This window comes from Crotalus tigris, unplaced genomic scaffold (genome assembly GCF_016545835.1).
Source record: "Crotalus tigris isolate CLP2741 ecotype Arizona unplaced genomic scaffold, ASM1654583v1 scf7180000020245.1906669, whole genome shotgun sequence".
NCBI classification, from domain to species: domain Eukaryota; kingdom Metazoa; phylum Chordata; class Lepidosauria; order Squamata; family Viperidae; genus Crotalus; species Crotalus tigris.
In genome coordinates this window covers 1,721,295-1,748,318 of record NW_024097926.1, presented here as the reverse complement: position 1 = coordinate 1,748,318, position 27,024 = coordinate 1,721,295, and the positions used below count along the sequence as shown (strand labels likewise).

At 44.7% G+C, this 27,024-nt stretch overlaps 2 protein-coding genes across 6 annotated transcripts; one reads left to right on the top strand and one right to left on the bottom strand.

The window, feature by feature from the left end:
• Window positions 1-622: 622 nt before the first annotated feature.
• Window positions 623-14,184, bottom strand: SYVN1 (synoviolin 1). Of its 2 annotated transcripts, XM_039366202.1 has the most exons (16): window positions 14,048-14,184; window positions 11,141-11,291; window positions 9,994-10,086; window positions 7,389-7,541; window positions 6,699-6,747; window positions 6,366-6,469; window positions 5,487-5,613; window positions 4,852-4,951; window positions 4,619-4,684; window positions 3,924-4,040; window positions 2,986-3,149; window positions 2,318-2,470; window positions 2,117-2,239; window positions 1,735-1,921; window positions 1,007-1,146; window positions 694-836 (listed from the first exon to the last, which is right to left on the bottom strand). In XM_039366202.1, exons 2-16 carry the CDS (start codon window positions 11,270-11,272, stop codon window positions 694-696), a joined length of 1,851 nt encoding a protein of 616 aa, XP_039222136.1. In that variant the 5' UTR covers window positions 11,273-11,291; window positions 14,048-14,184. The 2 variants fall into 2 exon arrangements, with proteins under 2 accessions (XP_039222137.1, XP_039222136.1); XM_039366203.1 differs by lacking the exon at window positions 14,048-14,184 and having other exon boundaries at window positions 623-836; window positions 11,141-11,272.
• Window positions 14,185-15,787: 1,603 nt separating this feature from the next.
• On the top strand, window positions 15,788-26,810 carry SPDYC (speedy/RINGO cell cycle regulator family member C). Of its 4 annotated transcripts, none has more exons than XM_039366291.1 (7): window positions 15,788-15,932; window positions 18,003-18,261; window positions 19,126-19,184; window positions 20,661-20,746; window positions 21,504-21,675; window positions 22,552-22,834; window positions 25,278-26,810. In XM_039366291.1, exons 2-7 carry the CDS (start codon window positions 18,048-18,050, stop codon window positions 25,337-25,339), a joined length of 876 nt encoding a protein of 291 aa, XP_039222225.1. In that variant the 5' UTR covers window positions 15,788-15,932; window positions 18,003-18,047; the 3' UTR covers window positions 25,340-26,810. The 4 variants fall into 4 exon arrangements, with proteins under 4 accessions (XP_039222225.1, XP_039222227.1, XP_039222226.1 ...); XM_039366293.1 differs by lacking the exon at window positions 15,788-15,932 and adding an exon at window positions 15,988-16,109 and having other exon boundaries at window positions 18,085-18,261; XM_039366292.1 differs by lacking the exon at window positions 15,788-15,932 and adding an exon at window positions 16,002-16,109.
• The last annotated feature ends 214 nt before the right edge of the window (window positions 26,811-27,024 follow it).

Here is a 27,024-nt window from a genome sequence, read left to right as displayed (position 1 = left end):
CATCCGTTGGGTTATCCCACCCGCCCACCCACCCCTTACAAAAATAGAAGCTCTCCGTTCCGTTTGTTTCTCCTGCTTTCCTGCCCAAAAGCTTGACAGGTGTGCGTGGAGTACACACTCAGGTGTGCACGCATGCACGCCCGCTCATCACGTCCAGCCCCTAGGGGAAGGGGGGGAAACAAATCAAGGGGCAAAAATATTGTAGTAGAAAAAAAGCTCTAGCCGTGTCAAATTAAAGAGAAATTCTCCAAGCGAAGAACCATCGCGGTGCCCCGTTTTCTCTCTCTCTCTTTCCCCCAAAGGAGACGGAGACCCTCGCCCACCCTTAGTTTCGGCGGGCTCTGCCTCCGTCCTGTCGACACGAGCGATGTGAAACCAGCAGTGCAACGGGGCACGTCTGAGCGGCCTCTTATTGCAGAAGGCGCCTCTAAATTCCTCCGAAAGGCGTCAAGCCGCCCCCACCGCGGCAGTCCCGCGGCGTTCCCGTCCGCCTCCGGTGACGTCGCGCTCGGTGGAACGCAATTAAGACATCCAGGTTTATCTTTGTCCGGTCCCTCTGATCTCTGCTGCCACAATGAGGAGGAGGAGGAGGAGGAGGAGGAGGGGGTGGGCTTGATTCTTCTGAGATCCATTTTCCATTTTATTTCGGGATAGGGGGGAAAGGAAAATAAAATCCGTTCGGGCCAGGCTCGCTCAATGAGACGGAGAAGAAGGCAGTTCTAGTTTTTGAAGGCGGCGTCTGCGCAGCTCCGCGGCGTTGGGCTCTTCCGGGGAGGAGGGGTCCTCATCGGGGCTGGAGGGCTGCATCGGACCCTCTGCTTTGTCTGGAGATGTGTCTGGAAACCCCCAAGGAAAGAACGGTTAACCGGACCCGGGTTTTGGGCTCCACTGTGGCCGTAAAGTCGAGGGCTGCCTGTGCTGGGAGCAACGCTGGGGCCTCCGCTCCGGGGCTTCCCCCCTCAAGCCACCCCTCTTCTCGCCCCGGCCTGGGTTCAGGTGATGTTACCTTGCGAAGAGGTGCTGTCCGCTGGCTGGGTGGTCGAGGTGGTGGGTTCGCTGGCATTTGACTCAGGGCTAGTCGGGGTCTCAGGGGGGGCCGTCGAAGGGGTTGAAGCACTGGCAGGTGCTGGGGGAGCTCGAGGCATCCTGTGCAAGAGAGACGGCAGCCCAGCAAGGGGGGGCATCTGTTTGTAAACTAGCCAGAATCACAATTTAAGGAGGGAGGGAGGGAGGGAGGGAGGGAGGGAGGGAGGGAGGGAAGGAAGGAAGGAAGGAAGGAAAAAAGGAAGAGGGTGGCTAGGAAAGGAGAGAGGGAGAGGGAGAAAAAGAAAGAAAGAAAGAAAGAAAGAAAGAAAGAAAGAAAGAAAGAAAGAAAGAAAGAGAAAGAGGGTAGCAAAGGAGAGAGAGAAAGAGAAAGAGGGTAGCAAAGGAGAGAAAGAGAGAAAGCAAGAAAGAAGGTAGGAAAGGAGAGACAGAGAGAGAGAGAGAGAGAGAGAAAGAAAGAAAGAAAGAAAGAAAGAAAGAAAGAAAGAAAGAAAGAAAGAAAGAAAGAAAGAAAGAAAGAAAGAAAGAAAGAAAGGGAAAGGAAGGAAGGCATATGTGTGAAGGAAGAGAAGAAATATGGGGGGACAGGAGGGGAGGAAAAGGGAGCAGAGGAGAGGGAAGAGGGAAGGAGAGAGAGGAGGGGAGGGGAAGGGAGAGAAAGGGAGGGGAGAGGAGAGAGCAGGTGCTCACCCAATTGTTGCCAGCACAGTGAGATACTGGTTGATCTGGAGCATGGCTGCGTCGAGAAGAGTGTGGATGTTCTGGAGACACTGCAGCCGGGCTTCCAAGTGCTGCCGTTCGTGGCCCTCCATGGCCCGCAGCTCCTCCTCCGTCAGCCCTGCAAATCCTGAGGGGGGGACCGGCATCGGAGGGAAGCCTGAAGCGGGGAGAGGAAGGGGACATAGAAGAGGAGGACTCACCCCCCCCAAAAGAACCAGCCCCCGCTCAGTCCCCAGGAGGGCAGCAAAACCAGGAGATCAGTAGCCGCCAAGGTCGTAATCAATCGCCGATAAACGATCTCCGATCTCCCCGCCCTTAGTCGGAAGCCACGCCCAGGAACCCTGGAACGTACCAAAGAGAGGGGGGAACGGCATCCCCATCCAAGGGGGAGGAGGGAAGGGGAACCCCGGCATGGTCCCTGCGGAGGCCGCGGCGTCCGACGTGGTGGCCGAATCCCCGCTGGGTCTGGTGGTGCCTGTTGAGGAAACGCAGCCCAGTTAAGACCCTCCCTTGAGGGCTCACGAGCGGAACAGCCGGCCGTGGGGTGTCTCACCTGCCCCTTGGGCTCCTGGTGGAGAAGACGCAGCCACGGAGGCACCGTCGGTGTTATTGGGGGGCTGGACGCCCGGCATTGGAGGGAAGGGAGCCATGGGTGGCCACAGAGGGAACATCCCGGGAGGAAACGGAGGCAGGAGGCCTTGGGGAACTAAAGACAGAGAAGAGGGTCAACAGCACTCCTTCCAAGAGAACCGGGTTATCCTAGCCAGCAGGAATTTCAGTTGGGCGTTATTTAAAGGGTCTTTAGCCTAAGGGAGTAAAGTAAATGCTGGTGAAAAGAGGAAGAAGAAGCGGACTAGAAACCAAGAGGCAGGCAAGCTGGCTGGGTGACTTTAGGCCAATCACCAGGAGAGAGAGAGTTCTAGTCCTGCCTTAGCCATGAAAGGCAGTTGGGTGACTGGATCAATCACCAGGAGACAGAGAGTTCTAGTCCCGCCTTAGCCATGAAAGGCAGTTGGGTGACTGGACCAATCACCAGGAGACAGAGAGTTCTAGTCCCGCCTTAGCCGTGAAAGGCAGTTGGGTGTCTTTGGGCTAGTCCCTCTCTCTCAGCCCACCCCACAGGGCTGTTGTAGGGGGCTGGCTGGGAGAATTGAAGCCTGCCCCCTCTTAAGTGCTCAAAGAGGAGAAACTCTGGGCTAGAAGCACACAAAGGGGACTCACAGTTGGGCGGCTGAGGCATCAGTGGGGCCTGATGGGGGGGCGGATGCTGCCCCCCTTCTTGCTGCTCGGGGGGCGGCTGCGACTGGGTGGGCAGGGAGGCGCGCAGGACGTCCATCCGGCAGGTGGGGCAGGTCTGCTGGCGCTGGAACCAGGACCGGAGGCAGCTGAAAAAGATGAGAACTCTTTGCAGTTCCAGTGGGTGAATTCAAACTCGCTTCAGGTCATTCCCTCTCTCTTTTTCTCTCTCTCTTTCTCTCTCCCCTTTTCTCTCTCTCTCCCCCCCCTTCTCCTTCTCTCTCTCCCCTCTTCCACACACACACACACACACTGCAAGTTGCCCTGGGGTTAGCCCCACACAGCGTAAGTAAGCACACACCAAGGACGAATAAAAACAGGGGGTTTCAGCTTTGACTTGAAGGGTGGGCTTGCCTTCTTACCAAACGTGACAGAGCCCCCTTAACATTAAAAAGAATCAAAGGTCTGCAGTATTGATTAAACACATATCTATCCTGCCACCATCCAAAAAAGACTCTGAAGGGGAAAAGGGAAACCTCCGTGGTCCAGCAAGGATGATCAGCAGAAGGCATCGGAGCCTGCTGTCTTCCCCAAAAGGAAAAGAAGGAGAGAGAGAATAAGAGAGGGAGAGAAAGAAAGAAAGAAAGAAAGAAAGAAAGAAAGAAAGAAAGAAAGAAAGAAAGAAAGAAAGGGAAGGAAGGAAGGAAGGAAGGAAGGAAGGAGGGAGGGAGGGAGGGAGGGAGGGAGGGAGGGAGGGAGGAAGGAAGGAAGGAAGGAAGGAAGGAAGGAAGGAAGGAAGGAAGGAAGGAAGGACCACCCAAGGCAGGCTGCATCCTGCACCCGTGCAGATAAGCAGCTTTCAAGTCCACCCAGACCCACTCGGGTTTTTTATTTAAAAAAACAACATCACCACTTTCCCCCACCTGGTATGGAATATGTGATTGCAAGGCAGGCGTTTCGCACCCGTCACCATCTCCTCCCGGCAAATGATGCAAACGTTGTCCATGGCCTGCAGCTCTTCCGGGGTGGCATCGGGGTACCTGAGGAGAACAAGGTCAGACGCCTAAGTCCCTTCTTAGACTGGACAGCCATCTGTCTGAAATGGCATAGGGTTTCATTTAATTGGTCCCTTCCAATTATTATTATCATCATCATCATCATCATTATTATCCAGTATGCCTAGAACAGAAAGACTGCTGGGAATTTTGTTCTGCTCAGCTCTTTGTGACTTTACAACCTTTCCTTAGCAATAACACAGAGATCAATTGCTTTTTTTCCAAACTAATCAAGGAATCAATATAGACTTGTTCCTAAGATCTGTAGGTAGGTAGGTAGGTAGGCAAGCAGGCAGGCAGGCAGGTAAATGGGTAGATAGGTGGATGGATGGATGATAAATGATAGATAGGTAGGTAGGTAGGTAGATGGATGGATGGACGGACGGACGGACGGACGGACGGACAGACAGGCAAGCAGACAGACACATTCCAGTAGGAAACAGATTAATATCAATATAAAATTATTGCTGCCTATATATTTAAGCCCTGAGGCTCTTAATACATAACGAGGGACTTTCCACTAGGAAACAGGTGGGGCCCTTCTGGGCGCAGCAAATACTCACAGTGTGTTCATGTTGCGGATCGCCCGACGAGACATAATTGCATCCGTGACTGCCTTTTTGAACTGCCTAGAACGGAGACAGCCAACAGTCAGGTCTCGGGGGGAGAACAGGCAGGCAATCTTTGGTGGTGGTGGGGGGGGGAAAGGGGGCGGAGAGCTGAAAAGACCCTTCACCTGCAGAGAGGTGCAGAACTGCAGGTGTGCCTCCTCCCAATTTTCCTGCCCCGGACTCACCTCATTGCCAGGTACATGGGCCGGATGGCGAAAAGCGGGAAGGTGTGTACTTTGATCATAATCGTCATAAAGGCCATGTAGAGAAGGACCTTGATGAAACCTAGAGGAGGAGGGGGGGAGGAAAGGATACTCAATTCAGTTTTTACTTCCAGGTCATTGCCCAAAAGACCCTTGCAATCAAGGCAGAATACAGGCAGTCCTCAACTTACAACCACAGCCGAGCCTAAAATTTCCATTGCTAAGCGAGGCGGTCATTAAATGAGGTGTGCCTCATTTCGCCACCTTCCTGCCGCAGTTGTTAAGTGAATCACTGCAGTTATTAAGCGAATCGTGTGGTCGTTAAATGAAGGTTACCAATGGCGATCCGTGTGACCCAGGGACAGGACAACGGGCATAGGCACACGCCAGTTGCCAAGCGTCTGGATTTTGATCACGTGACCACGGGGGACGCTGCAACGGTTGTGTGAAAACGGGGCATAAGCCATCTTTTCCAGTTCTGTCCTAACTTCAGATGGTCACTAAAGGGATGGTTCTAAGTCAAGGACAACCTGTGTGCCTCAGCTGCCAACTTGCTTGGGACAAGGGGGCTGGATTTGGGGAAGGGGCTTTGGACTTCATCCCCGGATCTATTTTACCTGTGAAGAGTTCTGTATAGAGCATGAAGACGGCCTTGTTGTCCCAGGGATTTTCGCTCTGCAGGTCGATGGAGTGTAGAAGGTATTTAATGAAGACGGTCAGCACCATCGTCATGAGAATGGCATACTGTGGGGGAGCCACGAAGGATTAAAAATCCGAATTTAATAGAACAAGTGTCAACGCTACTAACATCAGATGTTTTCGCTTTGACAACAGTTGGAGATGCAACCATTTTCTTCCTATGTTTTACTCTGAGAGTTAGAGTTAGATGATGCTGGGGGGAGGAACATGCATGAGAGTTTAGCTAGACATAACAATACCGAACCTAGTGTGAGAACCAAGGTTATTGAAATAAGAGATGATAAGAATTGGAGGGCTGGAGAACTGGACGGGAAGCCTGCATTTCAAACTAATTGGGGAATGTGATTTATGACTGTTAATTGGAGGAGGGAATTGTGCTTTGATACTATGTGTTCAGGGGAGGGGAATTCAGTTTTTGGCTCCGATGCTATGCTACTCAAATAAAGATTCTTTAAGGTAAATAATGCCTCGAAGTTCTTGGAAGAGTTTCATCTGTCGGAACCATGACAACGAGACACCTACCGGGTTGGCTTCCTTCTAACTGTGAACTTACAAGCCCAGTCCTGGTTTCACTTTGATAAGCCCAATCGTGTGGTGCAGTGGTCAGAATGCAGCACTGCGGGCTAATTCAACTAATTCTGCCCACTGCCAGCAGTTCAATCCTGACGGCTCCAGGTTGACTCAGCCTTCCGTCCTTCTGACATCAGTAAAAAAGGAGGACCCGGATTGTTGGTGGCGACATACTGACTCTGTAAACCGCTTAGAGCAGAGGTCCCCAACGTTTTGGATCTACTCACCTCAAAGCCAAAGACCAGTTGGACAGAGGCCCCCCGGGTCAGGATGCTGTGGTAGGCGTGGCTGACGAACAGAAAGTCTAAAATGGCCAAAAGCACGATAAGAGCTAGGAAAGAAGGGACACCATTTTGTCACTGGGGAAGCAGAAAAGAGTAGGGAAAATACACAATACACTACTTGAGATTCACAATAACCTAGGTCAGGGGTCCCCAACCCCATGCCAGCAACCGGCCCGCACAAACAAGGAGGCAGGCAGCACACAAAACCACGCACCCTCCGGTCCGCGGGAAAACCTCTCTCCACGGAACCAGTCCCTGGTGCCCGAAAGTACTTACAGACAATGCGGAAATGGAAGAGCCAAGATATGTTGGGACTTCTCTCCATCTAGAATGGAAAAAACAGCAAGTTTAAGGAACTGGGGAATTCTGGGAGTTGAAGTCCACAGCTCTTCCAGTGGCCTAGGTTGAGAAACACAGCTTTTAACACTTCAAGCAGAAAAACCAGTTTTACTTCGACCTGGTTATTGCAGACTCACTGTCATGGTTCCGACAGATGAAACTCTTTGAAAGAACTTTGAGGCATTGTTTACCTTTATTCGAATAGCATAATACCTGCACTGCATACTCGAAGCCAAAAACTGAATTCCCCTCCCCTGGGCACATAGTATCAAAGCACAATTCCCTCCTCCAATTAACTGTCATAAATCACATTCCCCAATTAGCTTGAAGCGTGGGCTTCCTCTCCAGTTCTCCAGCCTGGCCAATTCCTTATCAGCTCTGGTTACAATAACCTTGATTCTCACACTAAGTTTAGTGTTGTTATGTCTAGCTGGACTCTCGTTTATCTAACTCTAAAAGCAAAAGGTAAAAGATGGTTACATTTGCCTTTATTGTCAATGCAAGAACATGCGATGTTAGCAGCACTGACACACGGCTTTTAACACTTGAAGCACAAAAACCAGTTTTACTTTGACCTGGTTATTACAGCCTCACATTCGCACCCACAAACTCAGGATCATAACTTACAAAGTCCACCCGGTCTTCAGCCAGCCAATGGAAGCACTTGAGGAAGAGGAGGAGGGTGAAGAGAGCCACAAAACGAGGACTAAAGTCATCCCTGAAGACGGTAAAGGCGAGGCAGGTCTCGGTCACGGCATACCACGAGCGTTCGAGCAGATGCTGGATGTGAAAAGATGGATTTGAGATCCTGCCAAACCCAAACTGATATCCCCCTGCTGGTTCCGTTTCTCCAAATTTACATGCTTGGTGATGCACTGGTGGTGACCCCCCCCCCCCAAACTGGCATCACCCAGAGAGATAAAGATGCCAAACTGTCAGAAATCCCAGCCAATACAGCTGCAAGTTGTAAGCAGCCCAGAGTCAACCTGTGCAGGAACTGGACGGTCATATAAATTTAATAAATACATGAAAGATAAGTAAGTTGTGGTTTTTGGGAGCCCCAGTGCCTCTGGTGGTGTCCAGCTTGGGAGAGGCTCCCCAGAAGGATATCTTCTTTGGCTCCACATTATTATTCTTTTTCATATACAGAACTCAAGAAAGGTAAGATGCTAAAAAAGGTCCAGGACTTGTCTGCCTATCCACGTGTCGGCAGGATAATTCCAAACAACAGAAGCGAAGAAAATAAAATTTGGGGTTGGAGGATGGAAGATGGACCGATTTTAAAAGATATACAATTTGGCCAAAAGGTGAGGAGAAACCTCTCACTGCAACCATACAGCCGAGACAAACGGGCAAAAGGCTTGGAAAATTGTTATTGCTCCATTCCAAAACCTCACCTTTCCCTGGTCAATGAGATCTGGAGTGGAGCCTCTGAAGCTCTCCCCATGCTTCCCAGCACAAAGAGACATCACATGAGGGGAGGTGGGCAGACAGGCCCCATCTATGCACCCACCCCAATTAGAACCTCAGACAGCCATGCAGGCACAGGAATGCACACGCCCCGATTAGTCCTTGGGAAGAAAGTGACCCTGCCCATAAATGGAACATATGATTTTGTTCCATTTGTTCTTCAGCTCTAGTCACCACTGGGATAGAAGCATTCCAGATGTCAGTCTTGCATGTTTCCCCTCAAATTGTGATCCAAGCTCCTTCCCCCCAAAAAGATGCAAGCCCTGGTAGCGCAGTGGTGAGAAGGCAGTATTAGAGGCTTACTCTGCCCACTGCCAGGAGTTTGATCCTGATCAGCTCAGGGTTGACTCAGCCTTCCATCCTTCCGAGGTCGGTAAAATGAGGACCCAGATTGTTGGGGGCAATTTGCTGACATTGTAAACCAGCCAGAGAAGGATGTAAGACACTGTGAAACAGCCTATAAGTGCTGTTGCTTGTGCTATAACCATGTGCCAGATTTGGTTATTGTGTGGCTCAAAATGCTGGACTTTACCGGCCAGCAGCTGGATCAAACAGGATTCTTCTTATATCCCTAAACATCTACTACAATCTCCTCTCCTTCTCCACAAGGTTTGTGTATGAATCTGTGGGTTTTTTTTTTAAACTGCTGTTGTAAATTTAAATGTGAACCCGTTTCAAGGGCTGTGCTTGTTTATTTATTTATTTATTTATGAGACTTATATACCGCTTTAAGTGCAAGCACTCTCTAAGCGGTGTACACCAGTAAGCAATGTATATATATATATATATATTTACATTGCCCCTCTCCTTCTCCTTCCAGGTGTCTTTTGAAAAGAGAAGTGAAACCTGAATTGGTTAACAGCTAAAAAAAAAAAAATAATTTGGACAAAGGAAGTGACATGCTGAAGCAGTCACACACACACACACACACACACACACCGGTTTTCTACAATTAAAAGTGGACTCTTTGTCATTCGGCTCCGAAGTGAACAAATGAACTTAAAAACTGGACCCCCAAGAGATCCTGAGCACAGGTAATCGTTGACTTACGACGACAATTCAGCCCAAACTGTTGCTAACCAAGAGACTTGTTAAGTGAATTTGGCCCAATTTGATCACTTTTCTTGCCGCGGTTCGTAAGTGAATAACTGCAGTTTTTAAGCTAGCAACACAGTTGTTAGGTGAATCTGGCTTCCCCACTTGTCAGACGGTCACAAAAGGGGATCACGTGATCCCAGGGACACAGCGACCGGTCATAAATATGAGCCAGTTGCCAATGTCCAAATTTTAATCCCATGAGCATGGGGATGCTGCCACGGTCGTTAAGTGTGACACACCGTCATAAGTCACTTTTTTCAGCAGCGTTGTAACTCTGAACAGTCACTAGGTGAACTATTGAAAGCAGGGGACTACCTGTTGTTCCATCATTCTGCAACTGGATATCTTTCTTTTCTTCGGGAACTCTTCACATGTCTCAATTCAGTCAAAAGTAGCTCCAAATTAGTGCGGAGGTGGGGGGGAGGATGTTAATTACACACCACACAAAAATTCGGCCGAGGAGAATGAACACTTCACTTTTTTTTTTAACAATTGGCTCTTTTTGAAGTTCATAAGCAAAGACTCGTGATTTGGGGGAAGAGAGAAAAGGATTTCTTAATAATTGGGCGCTCCAAGCTTCAAACAGATGCTAAAGTTGGCTAAAGCCGTTTTAAACATCTCCTCTCGTCAAGACTAACGCTTCCACGCGCCGGCAAAGACTCACCTCCATTTCTGCCGCTCGGAGTTGTCCGAAAAACACTTTGCCCATGAATTTGCCTAGTAGGAACACCAACACAAAAGCCTGAATGTAGAGCACCTGGCAGGGGTAAGAGAGCAAAAGAAAAAAAAAATGTGGTTTAGAGAACCATCCGTTAAGAGGGAAACAGCTTTTGCAGGGAACATTGTATTGTTAACAAAAAAAAAAAAAAAAGGTTCCTTTCTCTAATTGGTGAGGGGATACTTCTAACAGAATATAATTTTATTTTAGTTGTTGTCCCGCTTTTGTTATTTTCCCGCATAACTGAAGGTGGCACGCATATCCGACGTGCCTTCTTCCTCTTAATTTAGACTTATATACCGCTTCCCAGTGCTTTACAGCCCTCTCTAAGCCGTTTACAGAGTCGGCATATGGCCCCCAACAATCTGGATCCTCATTTTACCGTCCAAAGGATGGAAGGCTGAGTCAACCTTGAGCTGGTCAAGATCAAACTCCTGGGAGTGACTAATGAGTTAGCCTGTATTCTAATCATGGGAGAGGGGGAGGAAGGGAAGGGAAGGGCAATAGCAGATTTATATACTGCTTCACGGTGCTTTCCAGCCCTCTCTAAGGGGTTTACAAAGTCAGCATATGGCCCCCAACAATCTGGATCCTCATTTTACCGACCTCGGAAGGATGGAAGGCTGAGTCAACCTTGAGCTGGTGAGACTAGAACTGCCGAACTGCTGGCAGGGGGCATTCAACAGAATTTAGCCTACATTTTAACCACTGCGCCACCACGGCTCTTTAGTTAGTTAGTTGGGTTAAATAAATAAAAATATAAATATAAATGAAGAATCAATCTTTCAAAGTGGCTAGATACTATGACTCCACTGGCTACATTGACTAGAAACCTTTGCTTAGGATTCGTGGCACGTCCAAAGGAAAGGCAAGGAACTAGGGCAGTGTTTCCCAAACTTGACAATTTTAAGACATGAGGACTTCAACTCCCAGAATTCCACAGCCAGCAACACCGGCTGTGGAATTCTGGGAGTTGAAGTCCACATGCCTTAAAATTGTCAAGTTTGGGAAACACTGAACTAGGGGAAAGCCACACTCAAAAAGCATTTTTTAAAGCTAGCCCGGGCACCAACGGGGAAGCGGCCGAACTCACCGCCATGCTGGGACTTGACTTGGTAAGGTACACCACGGTGGGGTAGAACTGGTGCTTCAGGTAATAGGCGTGAGCTATCACGGCGGAGGTTAAGGCCAGGCTGGCAGCCATCATGATGGCGGTCCGGAACATGTCCCAAACGTCCGGCGCACTGAAAGAAGAGACGGGAGCTAAATGACGGACACGCCTGAATGGGCACTCGCTTCAGCGATTGAAAAATAAAAACAGTGCTGGCTGCTGGATTTGCATGGCCACGTCTCACTGCACCCAGGTTGCTATTTTCAACCTCTGACGGACACCGCCGTTACTGTATACGCGTGCCTGGCTGTGACATTCATGTGCCCCAGCGTTGCTCGCCTGTGAAAAATTGAGGGTCTGTCATGGCAACTGAGCCCAAACTGTTTTGCCTGGTATCCTATCAGCTGCAGAGGTGGAAGAGGCTGTCAAAACATTTCTTCTGTGGCTATCATTGCCAGCCTGGCATTTACTAAAAAGGCAGCAATAACAAAAACCAAATTTTGAACAATTAGGGTTAAAAAAAAGCAGACAAGATTTATTCTACTTCCAGCAGGCGGGGAGAAAACGCTGCTCTTCCAATCCCTGAATCCTAAACCTTGCTTATCAAATTCAGTAAATATTACCTACATATTGCCAAAATTACAGAAATAGCCATAGGAGAAAAATAAAAAAATCAAAGAGTTCACACTACAGTAGGAACTGCAGGAAGAAGCAATAATTGTATCTACCCATGTTATTCTTGAAATAGACAAGCTTCATGCTGCGGAATGTGCTTGAGCTATAAACATAGGACCCCTATAAATAAGCATAACCAGTTTCATTCGGAGATTAAGGATCCGGTTACCATCCCTTCAGTGTTCAACACGCAAAAGAGTAACTAGCACAGGACATGACTGTGGAATAAGATAATTTCAAAGCACAGAAAAAAATAGTTAACAGCTCTTAGCATAGCATTTAGACTTATATACCGCTTCACAGTGCTTTACAGCCCGAAGCGGTTTACAGAGTCAGCCTGTTGCCCCCAACAATCTGGGTCCTCATTTTACCAACCTCAGAAGAACGGAAGGCTGAATCAACCTTGAGCCGGTCAGGATCAAACTCCCGGCTGTGGGCAGAGTTAGCCTGCAATACTGCATTCTAATCACTAGGAAGGAAGGAAGGAAGGAAGGAAGGAAGGAAGGAAGGAAGGAAGGAAGGAAGGAAGGAAGGAAGGAAGGAAGGAATAGCACTTAGACATATACCACTTCATAGTGCTTTACAGCCCTCTCTAAGCGGTTTACAGAGTTAGCATATGGCCCCCAACAATCTGGGTCCTCATTTTACCAACCTCGGAAGATGGAAGGGAAGATTCTGACCAACCTTTCTATATTATAACTCACTCCACAGGGCTTACTATATGCAAACCACTAACACATTATGCTTATAGCAGCCGCAGCTGGATCTTTATCAGTATTGCCAAAACACATCTCTAGGAAATGAGAAAGAGAACACTTCAGCCAAAACAGTACACCGACGTGCAGGACAGAACGAGAAAGGACAAAACAAGATTAGGCAAAAAAAAAAAAAAAGCTTTGCAACATGTGTCAAGTATCACTGAAGAACTCCTCTGCGCCTGCTTTCTCTGACACATAGTTTTGCACATATGCGCCTCTGTAGGAATAAATCATGTAGGTAATGCAACTGAAGACAGAAAAGACCAGAGAAGGAAAACCTACAGATGTAACACTGTAATTCTCAAATTGAAAATAGTTATATGGTTTTATATAAATGCCCAGCTAGAAAACTCTGTATTCTGTATATGTCACTTTGCAATAACACCGCAAGGAAGAGTCCATTGGAATTGGGAAACTAATACATTGAAATTAATAATATTTTGAAAGTCCCCCACCTAAACTACAGTACTATGTTTGGTTGCCAGAATTGTTATAGACTCCATGAGAAGAAACACTTTGGGATTTGAGCAGATGCTGGAGAGCATGACCACCCTTCAGAAAAACAGAATTAGGAATGAGGGGACTCAGAGGACTCAATGAATTATGGCGAGATGGGGGGGGGGTAAGGAGTGGAGTACCTAGGAGAGTGACATCCTGGCTGGCATTTCCTAGGGGTAGAACTGATCCCTAGAAATGAAGATATATGTGGGCTGGCTGCACTTTCTAGCTGTAGAAATGATACCTAAGTATGGGGACATACCTGGCTGGCTGGAGTTTCCTAGATGCAGAAATGGTACCTAAAAATGGGTGTATACCTGGCTGGCTGGCATTTCCTAGGTGCAAAAATGGTACCTAAGAATGGGGGTGTTCCCGGCTGGCTGGCATTTCCTAGGTGTAGAAATGGTACCTAAGAATGGGTACGTACCCGGCTGGCTGGCATTTCCTAGGTATAGAAATGGTACCTAAAAAAGGGGGTGTACCTGGCTGGCTGGCATTTCCTAGGTGTAGAAATGGTATCTAAGAATGGGGGCATTCCCGGCTGGCTGGCATTTCCTAGGTGTAGAAATGGTACCTAAGAATGGGGGGCGTGGCTGGCTGGCTGGCATTTCCTACCAGTAGCTATAGAAGTGGATACCTGAGAAACACCTGGCTGGCACTTTCTAACCGTAGGAATGGGTGCCTGGGAATGGAGGCACCGCTGACTGGCTGGCACTTCCTAGCTGCAAAGTAAAAAGGCTGCTCCTACAGACGTGACTAAGGTTATTGCCCCCTCCTCCATTATTACCTCCCCCTAGTATTACCTCCCCATAGGTCTGGGGGATTCGTATTGGAGGGAGGGGTGACAGCTGAAACCTCGCCCCCCACAGCCATGACAGTCGCTGCGGAGGGTCCCCGGTCGCGGCTAGAGCCGGGCCCGCCTCCCCTTCCCGGCTCCCCAATCCGGCCCTTGGCTTACCCAGCCTCGGAAGACTCCGCGCCCCCTCAGCTCAACCACCAACTCTTCTCTTCTGCCCCAACCGGAAGTCCCGACGCTCAGAAGACACCTCACTTCCGTCCGGAACGTACCAAACGCGTCGGTCGACCCCCTTCGCAATTTTTTTTTCCTCTTTCTCTCCCTCTTCTTCTTCTCCCTCTTTCGAGTATCCCGGAAGCGTCTGGAAAGGATGGTTTTGAACAAAATATTTTCGAATTTCTCCCAGGTCCGTGGCCTTTTCCTCGCCTTCTCCCCCCCTCTAGGGCTGGCTAATGGTACAGTCCATAGAGGCTCCCGAGATGTTGTCCTCCTAAGCTGGACAGGCAAAAGTGGGTCCCGTGGCTCCCGCTGATTGGTCCAAAGTCTGGGCTCTCCTCCAATGGAAAAATGGCTGCCGAGTTTGGGCGATGGGGACGGAATAACTGTTGCTAGGCGAAAAAAAGGAGGGCTGGGAAGGTGGCGGGGAAGGCTGGGGTTCTGGGTTCGAATTCGCAAGAGGCTTGCGCGTGCGCCGGCGCACATTCTATCGGTAGCTTTCGTTTACGCTGGTGCAAACTTAGCATGCAAATACGACCGAGGAATCAAAACGGAGTCACAAAAAATGCAATCCTGTGCATTAGTCAGCATTGATTTCCATCTTCCTCGTTGTGTTTATATCCATTTGTATTGCATTCTAATCTAGAACGTAGAATCATAAGGCTTGGAAGGGAGCTAAGAGGTCTTCTAGTCTAACCCCCTGCTCAGAACAGGAGACCTTACACTATCCCACTCAAATGGTGGTCCAGTCTGTTTTTAAAAACCGCCAGGGATGGAGCTGCCACAACACCAGTAGCATTTAATAAAATAAATAAATACAATGAATAAATTAAAACCTTGAAATGCTTGTTGCTGTCTGGGTTATTGGCTTGCAGGCGTTTCATTAGCCCATTAGGGAGCATCATCAGCAACCCAGAAACTTCCCAGTTCAATCCTAAACTGCAGATATGCTCTCCTAAGTAAGCCATGCTTAAAAGTACAGGCAGTCCTTGACTTAATGAGTTTATTTAGTGACCAAAGTTAGAACATCACTGAAAAGGGTGATTTGTGATCATTTTTTACACTTGTGACCATTGCAGCATCTCCAGAGTCGTGTGATTGACATTCAGATGCTTGGCAACAGGTTCGTATTTAGATTAGATAATCTTTCTTGTTATTTTTCCCCTGTGGGCACAATGGTGCACATTAAAAATGAAATTTAGTTGCTTCCTCTCAAAATGTATACATACATAACACACACATTTAAAACATACCATATACAACACCCTTACATATAAGTAACAAATATTTGATGGTTGTGGTTGTGTGGTAGCCCAAAACACAAGAAGAGCAACACATTAGGAAAAACTTTAAAACAGGGGTCTTTAAACTTGGCCCTTTTATGACTTGTGGACTTCAACTCCCAGAATTCCTCAGCCAGTGTGCCTGGCTGAGGAATTCTGGGAGTTGAAGTCCACAAGTCATAAAAGGGCCAAGTTTGAAGACCCCTGCTTTAAAAGCTCCCTCGGCTTGGCAGCAAACCTCTCTTAAAACGAAGCACAATTTGGCATTTTAAAAAAAATTAAAACACTTTTTTTAAAAAATCCCAGCAAAGCAGCAATTGCGCCAGCTACGCTTGATTGACAGCTCGCCCAAAACACGGGGAGGGAGGGGGCACGAATTATAAGAGAAGAGACTTATCCCAGTTATACCCCGCCTTCTCTTAGCAGGGATTGGTCCAGCCGGAGCGGCAGTCGAGCCTATAAACAGTGGCGCTGAGGGAAGTGGGCGAGGCGAGCCGCCCCGCCCACCCCTTTGCGCTTGTTCTTTGGGTGGTTGTCGCTCTGCTCAGGTGGGAGTAAAAGGGCGGGAAACCTTTGGCGGGAAAAGGCTTGGTGGGGAATGATGGAAGGAGAAGAAGCGCGGCCATTTTTCCCCTTTTTGGTGTCTCTCACATCCTCGACAGAGACTGCCATTAATCATTGCTCTTTTTGCATGAAACCCCTTGGTTGAATACTCCCATTTGAGGGTGTGTGCATATGCAATTTGGAGCTCAACTTAACCCAGAAAACAGCAAAATAAGGGATCATTTAGGGTTTTTTTTTTCCCTCCCCCTAAACTCTGCAGTCCTGTCAGGATGGCAACAAAAACAGTCCCCAAAGGAAGTTTACCTGCTATGGCTTATTCAAAAGGGGGAGAAATGCATCTCAAAGGATGTTCTTATAGCAAGGAAGGATACAAGTGTTGCAAAACTGTATTTTGCATTTGTGGCATTTTTTTTTTTTTTTGTTAAGGGGCTAGCTCATAAAAAAATGGGAGAGGAGAAAAAAAATGTGAGGGGTGCAGTTTGGAGTAGGTTTGAGGATTAGGAGATAATCTAAGTCCTGACAGGTTTAGTGTCTGGAAAAAAGTATGAAAATGTATCTTTAAAATGACTATCTCCATGCAATACTTAATTCGTATCTGCTGGTTTTAGAAATGACGTGATAAAGTAAAATGTAAATCATAATTGGAAATAACTTCAGATGGATCCTGCTTGGGCCCATTTAACCCAAAACATCAAACACTTATGTGTGTGGGGTATTTTTGTAGCAAACTATTTGCTACGTGTTTTATGGGATCCCTTCCATAATATATCCTTCTTGTATTATAATTTGCATCATAAAAATATCTAATAAGCTCCAGGCAAAGTTTTGAATCTGTTCTAATTATTTCCAGTGGACAGCATGTTAAGGACTGCAGTTAGATGGGTTTTCAAAGCTGTAATTCGAAACAAACTCAATGAGAGTTGTTTTTGAATACTGTATTGCCGATGTGCATTGAGTGAGGCTATAGAAATAATATTCCCCTTTCCTAGGTATATCTGTAATAGGATTAGATTAGCCTGTACATGTAACCATGATGGTTAAGTCATGGTTTGTAGCCTAGAGTGTTTGGTAAAGCCAGTTGAATAATTTGTGCCACAATTGAGGCAAATCCTTGCTTAGTGCAATCTATGTCCCATCATTTATTCATTATTTAATTAAATTTCTACACTGCCCGTCTTACTTAAGTGACTCTGGACAGTTTATGTGTATAACATACAGGGCTATACTTGTCTACTTATGTGCAAAATTGAAAGTAGGGTTAATTCAGCACTGTTAACTTGGTTGTACAAACCCAAAATAGCTGTAATGTTGCTTTTGAGTCTTGAAATCTCCTTAAGTTGGCTATCCTTTTAACTAAAGCATTGCAGACAGACAGAACTTTATTTTGGCCATTGACCAATAAAGATACAGTCAATGAAATAAGCAACCCAAAACTATTCCCTAAGAAGAAGAAATATTAGCAATCATTTGTGGGCAAAGCTTACACATAATCTAGCAAAATTTTGCTACTTAGAGAAACAAATTCATCTTGTTTATTTAGCTATCCGGGTTGACTGGTAACAAAGTCCCTGTAGAGCTGGAAACAGAGAACAACATGGACTGTAGTTGCTAATAGGTTTTGTTGTTAGGGGACAGTTTTGTGGTGCTCATTTTATTGATTGCATTTTTATTGGTTAAAGACCAAAATATAACTTTTGTCTTTTATTGCATTTCAGTACACTATAAAGTTCTGTTTTGCCCCACCCAGTGCTTAGTGTACACAGTATTTATGGAATAATTGTATCTCTTCACTAGAAATATATGCATCTTGTGTTAAGCAAATAGTTGCCAAGGTATAGATGGCTATTTTGAGACTTTCCAATTTCTCTCCTCCTGGTGGGGGCACGGGGAAACAAAATAGGTAAAGCTGATGTTAGAAACTGGAGTGTAATTTAACTATTGTGCTCACTGAGTCTTGAAGGAGTTTAATGTGTTGGGAAGAAAAGTTTTAAAAAAACTTAATATGTAAAGTGGCTGCTTTTAAATTTGATGCATGAATGTGTTTCCCCTCCCAGGAAAGGCCATTTTGGGGCCTCTACTATCAACCACTTCAAAGAAAAATGCGAGACAGTCATAGTACTTGTGTTCCTCCTGCAGTCACTGCTGTAGTGAAGCCAGGGAACGCACGACAACGCGGCACGCAGGGTGCTTTGGCTTCTGGTGGTTCTACACAGGGGCTTGAGAGGGAACTTTCCACAACAGCCTTGAAAATTTCGCGGCAGCCATTTTTTCTGCTACGCAGAGAAGAACAAGAAGCATTCTTCAATCTCCTAGGTCTAGTAGTTGTATCTCCTTGTGCCGCTCAACCTTCCTTGGGGCAGAGATGGGCATCATTCAAAGCACAGCTAGCCTGCAAAAGAGACCCTTTGACTTAATCAATACACAACGTTTAACCATTGTGTTATTCACTAAATTCTGGCTTGGCCATTTTCTTTCTGGCAGCACAGTGCCTGATAAGCTTGCAAACCTTACCTTCAAATCTCTCTCCCCACCAAATTAAAAAAAAAAAAATGCAACTGCACTATCTCATCTAAATGTCAGGATCCAGAATGATTGCTGTCCAACCTCTGGTTTATGGCCTTGTGTGATGTGTTTTTTTCAGTAAATCATGGATTACCTGATTTAAGACATCTTCTGCACTTCGGAACAGCAAAATGTTTGATTTTAAGTCGATTAGGAAAAGACAAAATATTTTTTAGAATAGATAGCTGTTGAATGGTCTTGCTAAAAGCTTTATCTGTGAAAGTACAGTATATGTGAAATTATCAAAAATTAAGGTTAATTATATTTAAAAATATGTCCAGGAAAAAGTTGGATCTCCTCTTTCCCATTCAAACACAGGGTAATGTTGGTTTTTTTTTTAGGGGGGGCTAGTATAACAAATCTCTTTTAATGATTTCACCATTTTTTTCTGCTTTTCTCATTCTAAAGGTGTAAAAATGCAAATTCTATAGTAACAGCATATCATGCTCTTATTGTGCGTTATGATCAAGAGTTTGGTTTATTTAATAATACTTTTCAAGTGCTATAAGATGGCGTGAAATACTAGGAGGTAGTTTGTACTACCTGAACTTAAACTTTGTGTATAATAATGAATTATATAGCTTAAATGAGATCCCTCTACTTTATTTTCATCAGAAGATGGCTTGGTACAAGACTTCCTGTCTATGGACACGTGTTACAGAATCTCAGATAAGGTATGTTTCATGCATTAACACTTCTAGCATTAGAGCAATGTTGTATTCTTGTCCATTTTAATTGACAATACTGCAAGGTTACTTTTCACATAAATAGACAGGATGTTCCAGAATAGGCTTTTATTTGTTTTCATAAAACTTAACAGCTGTTGTTAAAAAAACAAAACAATTTTTTAGCAGGCAGTGGATAAAATGACCTTTGCCTCCATTTTCCAGAGTATATTATTTTAGTGTCCAGAAAAATAGGGTATATTGGTTAACGCTTTATATACTCTGCCCCCCCCCCAAATGCCATCCCACCTAAACAAGTGCAGAGAGTCCTCAACTTACAACCATTAATTTAGTAACCGTTGCAACGACGCTAAAAAGTGCCTTATGACTGTATTTCACATTTAAGTCTGTGGCAGCATCCCTATGGTCACATGATCAAAACTCAGGTGCTTGGCAATTGATTCATATTTATGACTGTTGCAGTATCCCGGGGTCATGTGATCATTTCTTGCGACCTTCTGACAAGCAAAGTCAATGGGAAAGCCAGATTCACTTAACAACTGTGTTACTAACTTAACAACTGCAGTGATTTCCTTAACAGCTGTGGAAAGAGAGGTCTTAAAATGGGGTACAACTCATTTAACTGCCTCCCTCAGCAACAGAAATCTTGGACCCAGTTGTGTAAGTTGAGAACTACACCTGTATATCAAGGAAAATTTATTACATTCTATTTTCTTTTTTTAATTTGAAATCTCCTTGTTTATATTATACGAGGCCTAATTGTAATATATTGTGTCGATAGTTTTATAGATGTACTGGTTATAGTTATAAGCACATCAGAAATAAAATTTGTTCCTAAATTGGACACCGGTAACCCAAAACTAGAGCCAATTGGTGTAATGGTAAATACACATCAGGCTTAAATCTCAGAAGACCATGAGTTCTAGTCCTGCTCCAGGCATGAAGCCAGCTAACAATAGTGATATGGGTAGTATGGACTTAAACTCACAATGACAGCTCTTCCGTGTTTTGTGTTGGCACCAGGAGGCAGCATGGACCCAGCGTGCTTAATTGTTTGCCTAACATCTGTGCTAAGCTACAGTGATAACGTTATTTAGCAACCCAAACTCAACCATTCAAGAGAAGATAATATGTTTCCCAACACACAGAGCTCCTGGTACTATAAGTCAAAATGGTTTGTTGGGTCTTTGTGACTTTTCTGTTCTTAGTGTATTTCCTTAATAAATGGAACAAAAAAACAGTCTGCTAGGAAGGGCTTAGCTGGCAAGCTGCCACTTACCTTTCCCTTTCAATAAAGCCTAATCTCCAAATCTACAGAGCCAATAACAGCTTTTCTAATAAAAGCAGGTGGTTATTTTGGCTCTTCAGTTCTGCTTCTATGTATGTATTTGATGATTTCCTCTTCCCTGTCCCTATATTACAATTTTGGTCTTTGAAAATATTAAAGCTCACTTTTTCATTCAGTATCTTATCGCCATGACTATGATGTACTTCAAACGAGCCGGCCTCCATACCAAAGAATATACACGGATCAATCTCTTCATAGCTCTGTAAGTAGTACAACGGTTATCTTTTGAGCTTCATGGCTGTCCTATAATTCTTCATTTGTTTTGCTTTAAAGCTTCCAAGATTTTTTTTCATGCTCAGGTCATTTAAAGATATTAACATATCTGGACAGAGCTTAGGGTTGGAGATGGCTAGTTTATTTAGGAAATAAATCCCACCAAATTCAGAATTGACTTTGCATTCTTGTTCAGAAATAATGCACAATCTATCACTGGGTGATGCGGAGCAAAGGATACACTGTAGAAATGGAAAAGAAAACATAATATGTTGACATTTGAATTTTTGGGTACTCTAACATAAGAGGGTATCTGTAGCTCAGGGCTGAATTGTGGAAGCCTTGGTGCTCTCTGAGGTTGTTTGTTTGTTCATAGATGTTTCATTACTCAACTAGATAACATCTTTGCTAAAAGGAAGTGGGGTTTTCTTTCTGTTTATATCTACCCTGTCAGCATAGGTGGGGATGTTATTTTCTCTTTGGTAGTTCCTTATTTAGGCTATTATTTAGAATCTCTCCTTGCTTTCTACTACTCCCAGTGGAAGATGGGCAATCCACTAAATTATTCCCATGCTCCTCCAAGCTGCTCTAACATCAGACTTCATACTGTGACTAGATTGTAAAAAGTGATGTATTTCAAACTGAGAAAGTGTCTCAGCTTTTCTTGAGAAATTACGCAGTATTACGTCACTGAAGGAATCCCGGTGGCTTTCCCTGCTTCCCACATCTCTTTGTCTTAATTACAGGTACTTAGCCAATGACATGGAAGAAGACACAGAAGACTATAAATATGAAATCTTCCCCTGGGCACTTGGTGACAACTGGAGGAAGCTATTTCCAGATTTCTTAAAAATGAGAGATGGTTTTTGGGCTAAAATGAAGTACAGGGCGTTCGTTAGCCGGAGATGTTGTGATGAGGTCAGCTGCAGTTTGATCTGATTAAAACGGGTGGCTTGATGGAGGGAAGGGCGGAATTATTTCCCCTACTGCACCCTACAGGGAACCAACCCTACAGGAGATATTGACAGCGGGATGGGGGAGTGATGGAGGATAATTAAGGGAGAACCAGAAACAATGGAATAGATTTTAATGTTATGCATCGTATGCATATGGTGTGTCCAAAGTCACTCTTCTGGGTTAGAAAAAAAAGTCACCTCCTTGATGTCCTGCAAAAACAATGGCCCAATATTCTCATTAAGTATAAACCAGCTTCCTTGTCTCTACAAGGTCTATACTAGTGGTTTTGTAGTTGCCTAACAATGAAAAAAATATTTGTTTTCACAAGTATGATTTTTAGCAGAACGAGTTTGATGTAATAGTTAAGACACCAGATTAGAGACTGGGAGACCAAGAGTTCTAGTCCTGCCGTAAGTACACAGGCAGCTGGGTGACCCTGGGCTAGTCATCCATTCCCAACCCCAGGAAGAAAGAGGCAAGGGCACTTCTGAAACCCCTTGTCAAAAAACCCCAGAGGCATGTCCGGGTAGATGGCATACAAGTTTAATCAATAAAAATAGATGCCACGAAGAGAACATAGCCACCAAATTTAGTAAGATTTGTTGAGAAAAAGAGATGGGGTTCACACGAAAGTTCCTGCATGTGAAAGTTTGACCATGTGGACCAGTAAATTCCAGTGTACATTAAACCGAGAAAAAAACAAAGATTTTTTTTTTCCTAACTGCATGTAAGCAGCAGGTCTCTTCCCCTGAAAACGGAGATGTTTCATTCTGATCTTGACATAACGGTCTCCTGAAGCCAAACTCTTGTAACTATCAGGCTTCCTGTTATCTCTAGATAATGCTGAGAGACCCCTCGCACTGGGCCTGGTCCCGTGAACGAGCGTCTCACCACAGCGGGGCGCTGAGAAGTTACCTGAAGAATGAAAACGACTTCTTCCCCAGAGGGCCTGGCCTTACACCCCCCATGTGCCTTCTCTGCGTTTGGGACGTGGAAGAAAAGGAGGCTCAGATCAGCCCCCCTGCCAATGACCTCTTGTCCTCAGAAGCGTTGAACGGAGATTTGGAAAGCTGTCCTTTCCTAGTGTTGGATTCAGAGACTAACTACACTATGATGCAAAGTAAGTATCCTAATGTTGGATTCGGAGACTTAACTACACTAAGTACTTGCTCGATTTGACTTCAGGGGTCTGTTGTTAATGCGTCCTTTTGAAATTTACATTTCGAAAAGAAGGAAAAATGCATTCTTTTGAAATCTGCATTTCGAAAGGAATGGAACTGACGACCTCAATTGAGCCCAGAAGTTCTATTGCTAAGTGAGACATTTGTTACACGAATTTTGCTCCAGTTTACGACCTTTCCTGCCACAATGGTTAAGTGAGTCACTGCAGTTGTTAAGTCAGAAAGGCAGTTAAGTGAATCTGGTTTTCTTAACTGACTTTGCTTGTCGGAAGATGATCACATAACCCCAGGACGCTCCATCATAAGTATGAGTCAGCTGCCAAGCATCTGTATTTTGATCCCGCGATGCTGCAACGGTCGTAAGTGTGAAAAATGATTACAAGTCCCATTTTTTTCAGTGCCATTTTAATTTCGAATGGTTACTAAATGAACTCTTGTTAAGTTGAGGACTACCTGTACATTCTTTTGAAATCAATCTTACACATTTGGTTTAAACAGAGTAGGGCTAAAAGTTAGAAATAAGCCTGACACCCAATAAGCATAGTTTTTTTTGGCTGATTTCCAATGACAGAACGATCTGTTTAGATTTGTGAATCTGATAACTAGATTATCTAGTACATAACTGTTCTACCCACAAGATTATTCATTTCACAGTTATCTTCATTGTTTGTTCATCCACCCTAGAGCAAACTGAACTTGGCCTATTATCGCTGTGTTGAAGTTAACACTTAGTGTTGGGGCATTCAGAGGGATAAGCCTGTGCCAATGTTGTGATAAATTTCAGAGTGGTGAAACGAAGCTTTCCAATTCTCCTGGGGTACTTTTGGAAGCGTCACCGAAGTTTCTTCCAGCTCATAATAATTTGGCTTTTATCCTTAGATTCAGGTTAAGATGAAATTACAGCTGGTCCTTGACTTACAACGGAGACCAGCATTTCCGTTGCTAAGCAAGGCGCCTGATTTTATGAGCGCTCATTTTTTTGGCCAGGGTTGTTAAGGGAATCACTGTAGTTGTGTTAAGTGGAACATGCAGTTATTAAGCGAATCTGACTACCTCCCCACATTGACTTTGCTTGTCAGAAGCCAGCTTGGAAAATCAGTTAAAAACACATGTTGGTTGCCAAGCACCCGGATTTGGATCATATGACCATGGGGATGCTGCAACTGTTGTAAATGTGAGGACCGGTTGTAAATACCTTCTTCCAGTGCTGTTGTAACTTAAAATAGTCGCTAAATGAATTGCTGTAAGTCAAGGACTACCTCTAAATCAGGCAGATATTCCTCAGAAGGAATTGAATTAGATGTCCTTTGGGGGAAGGCCAATTTATTTATGGATTTAGCGTACGGCATAGCATACATGGACTAGCAATATATATTAACTTTTCACCCAGATTAGTAAACACAATAAAAATAGAAACGTTACAAAGTTCTATGTTCAAATACCAATGTCTAAGCCATCTAACCATTAAAGCACAGCATCATTTAGCCCTTCCAGAGTTAAGATTTTATAGGTGTAAATGCTAAATGAGCAGTTGTAAGTTTAGGACTACCTGTACAGAGCAGAAAGAAATGGATTATTCCTTTACTAACGGCAACTAAAATGGCATCAAAGAGTGATTCAAACCTTTGAATCCTCCCAAATTTGTCATTATGTTTAAGAATGCAGCATTCTCTTGCCCCACCCAATACAAGAATTTCATCATTCATCATTTGATTACTTTTCAAGCCAAATACATGTAACTACTCACTGTACCCCCCCCCCCGCGTAATTTGACTATTCTGCAGTGCTTTGGATTACTTTTAAAGTGTGCTGGAACCACACAGAAGTTTGAATGCAGGACTTACTTAAATTTCATTAATGCATAGCCACTTTTGGCTAAGAAACTGAGAGAAGTGAAAGTTTGATTTTAGGATCCGGTGATTAGGATTATATGGAGTTCCAGAAATTATTTATACCCCAGCTTTTATTTTACAAATAACTCAAGGCGGCGAACATGTCCAACGTTAATTCTAGTTGAATTAGAGTTGAATGTTTTAATCTGTACCACAAGAAGTTGGGAGCCGTTCTTTTCTTTCCTTTTTCTTTCGGTATTGCACTTTTATCTTGCTTTCCATCTGAGTTTCTTTTCATCTCTTTCACTTTGCTTCCTTTTTAGTCGTACTTTTGAAATTTAATAAAATATTTGAAAACTAAATTTCACTGAAACAGCAAGGGTCACGCAGCTGTAGTAGGGCCGTGTCCTCTACAGTGTTGGGAAAGGATGCTGCTATTTTAATGAACCCCAGATAGGTGCTACGTTCATCCTTTTCAGTGTTCAAGTACAGCCTCACAATATAATCTGAAGCATTGCACAGCCTGAATCTCAACATAGACTTTTGGTAGTCTTACAGGGACCCACCATGGAGACAGATGGAACAGAGAAAGTTTGGCAGTTCTTGGCATAATGGCTGATGGCTGAAGACCCCCTCTGCACACCAGATTTCCCCCCCCCATCGGAGTAGTAGTATTCTTGGATGTCCTTCCTCTTCCATCTACATCTGCGGCAAACTATTTATAAGCACTTTATCTTCCTGTTCGTAGAGAGGACACTCAGCAATACTTAACATATTTGTATATATATTAAAAACTATGAATTGTGACTTGTACAGTGCCAAAGTGTGCCGGTTGGACAGACTCTTAATAAAGACATCTAGGAGAACAGGCTGGCATGGATATATTTTCAAGCTTTTTATGACATTTTACTCTGGTTCGTTTGTTTATTTGTAGAATTACAAGCTTTTTATTAAACTGCTGTTTTAGCCCAAAGGCATCTGGAATAATTTCCAGAGCTATTAAAAAGTGACACTCCCTGTGCCCAGATATTCAGACACAAGGGCAAAAAGAGGAAGAGAAAATTTGAACAATTTCTAGTTTGTTACTGGTGCAGTCCTTGCCATTGATGTTTATGGTGGGAATTTTGGGGTGGCCCAGAGCAAAGTGAGAACTTTAAAGATTTAAAGCCATTTCTCTCTATTAGCGGTATCCTAATGCAATGGCTATGAGATTTCCAACTCACTTTTTTTTTGTACCTCGTTGGCCCTTCAGCCAGCTAATGAAATATTAGAAACCTAAAGTCAAATAAATGGAAAGGCAGGGATAAAAATGGTAATGGACACCTTCCTGTTAACTATATTAATATAACAACAGATAGGTCTGAAAAATCCGAATGAGAACACTTGTACTTGCTGGAAGTTTCTGAAACAGAGAGCTGGCAAGGATATCCTATTTTTATTTATCAAATTCAGAAACCACCCATCTCACTCTTAACTCCTTCACTTTTCTTCTCCCCGGTACAAATATGCTTTCTTTGAAGCAAAACTGCAAGGTTAAAAAAAATGAACATTTTGGGGGAAACGTTCTCTCTTTTTTTTAAGAATATGGTCTATCATCCAGGATTCTAGGCCCTAGCAACAATTTTAAATTGACTAGAGAGTGAATTGGAGCTGGCATAATAAGGCAGATTTCTCAGCCTTGGCAAATCAGCTGGTTTTGCCCTGCGTTTGCATTTTAGCTAGCCTGTGTGCAAAACCTGAACATAAACCATGGCTAGCCATGGGCAAACATACTATAGAAAGCCAGGATACAACAAAAGTCCATGTTCTAACAGCTGGGTAGTGTCGACTACTTTGCCCCAACCTCAACCATTTTAAAAGTATCTTTTCTTTCTCCCCACAACGTATATCAATATGATGGTTCGGACAATGGTGGTCTGAATCCAGACAGCGGCATATTAACTAGTGTCACAGATTAGTTTGATTTAGCGATGAAACCAGGAAGCTAGAAATAGGAAGATTATGAGTACTTGTTCCATTTTGGTCATGGAATCACCAGGAGATGGTGAGTTCTAGTCCTGCCTTAGGCATGAAAGCTAGCAGGTGACTGGGCCAATCACCTGGTGAATTCTAGTCCTGCTTTAGTCATGAAAGCTGGCTAGATGACTGGGCCAGTCACCAGGAGATGGTGAGTTCTAGTCCTGCCTTAGACATGCAAGCTGCCTAGGTGACTGGGCCAGTCACCAGGAGATGGTGAGTTCTAGTCCTGCCTTAAGCATGCAAGCTGCCTAGGTGACTGGGCAATCACCGGGTGCCCC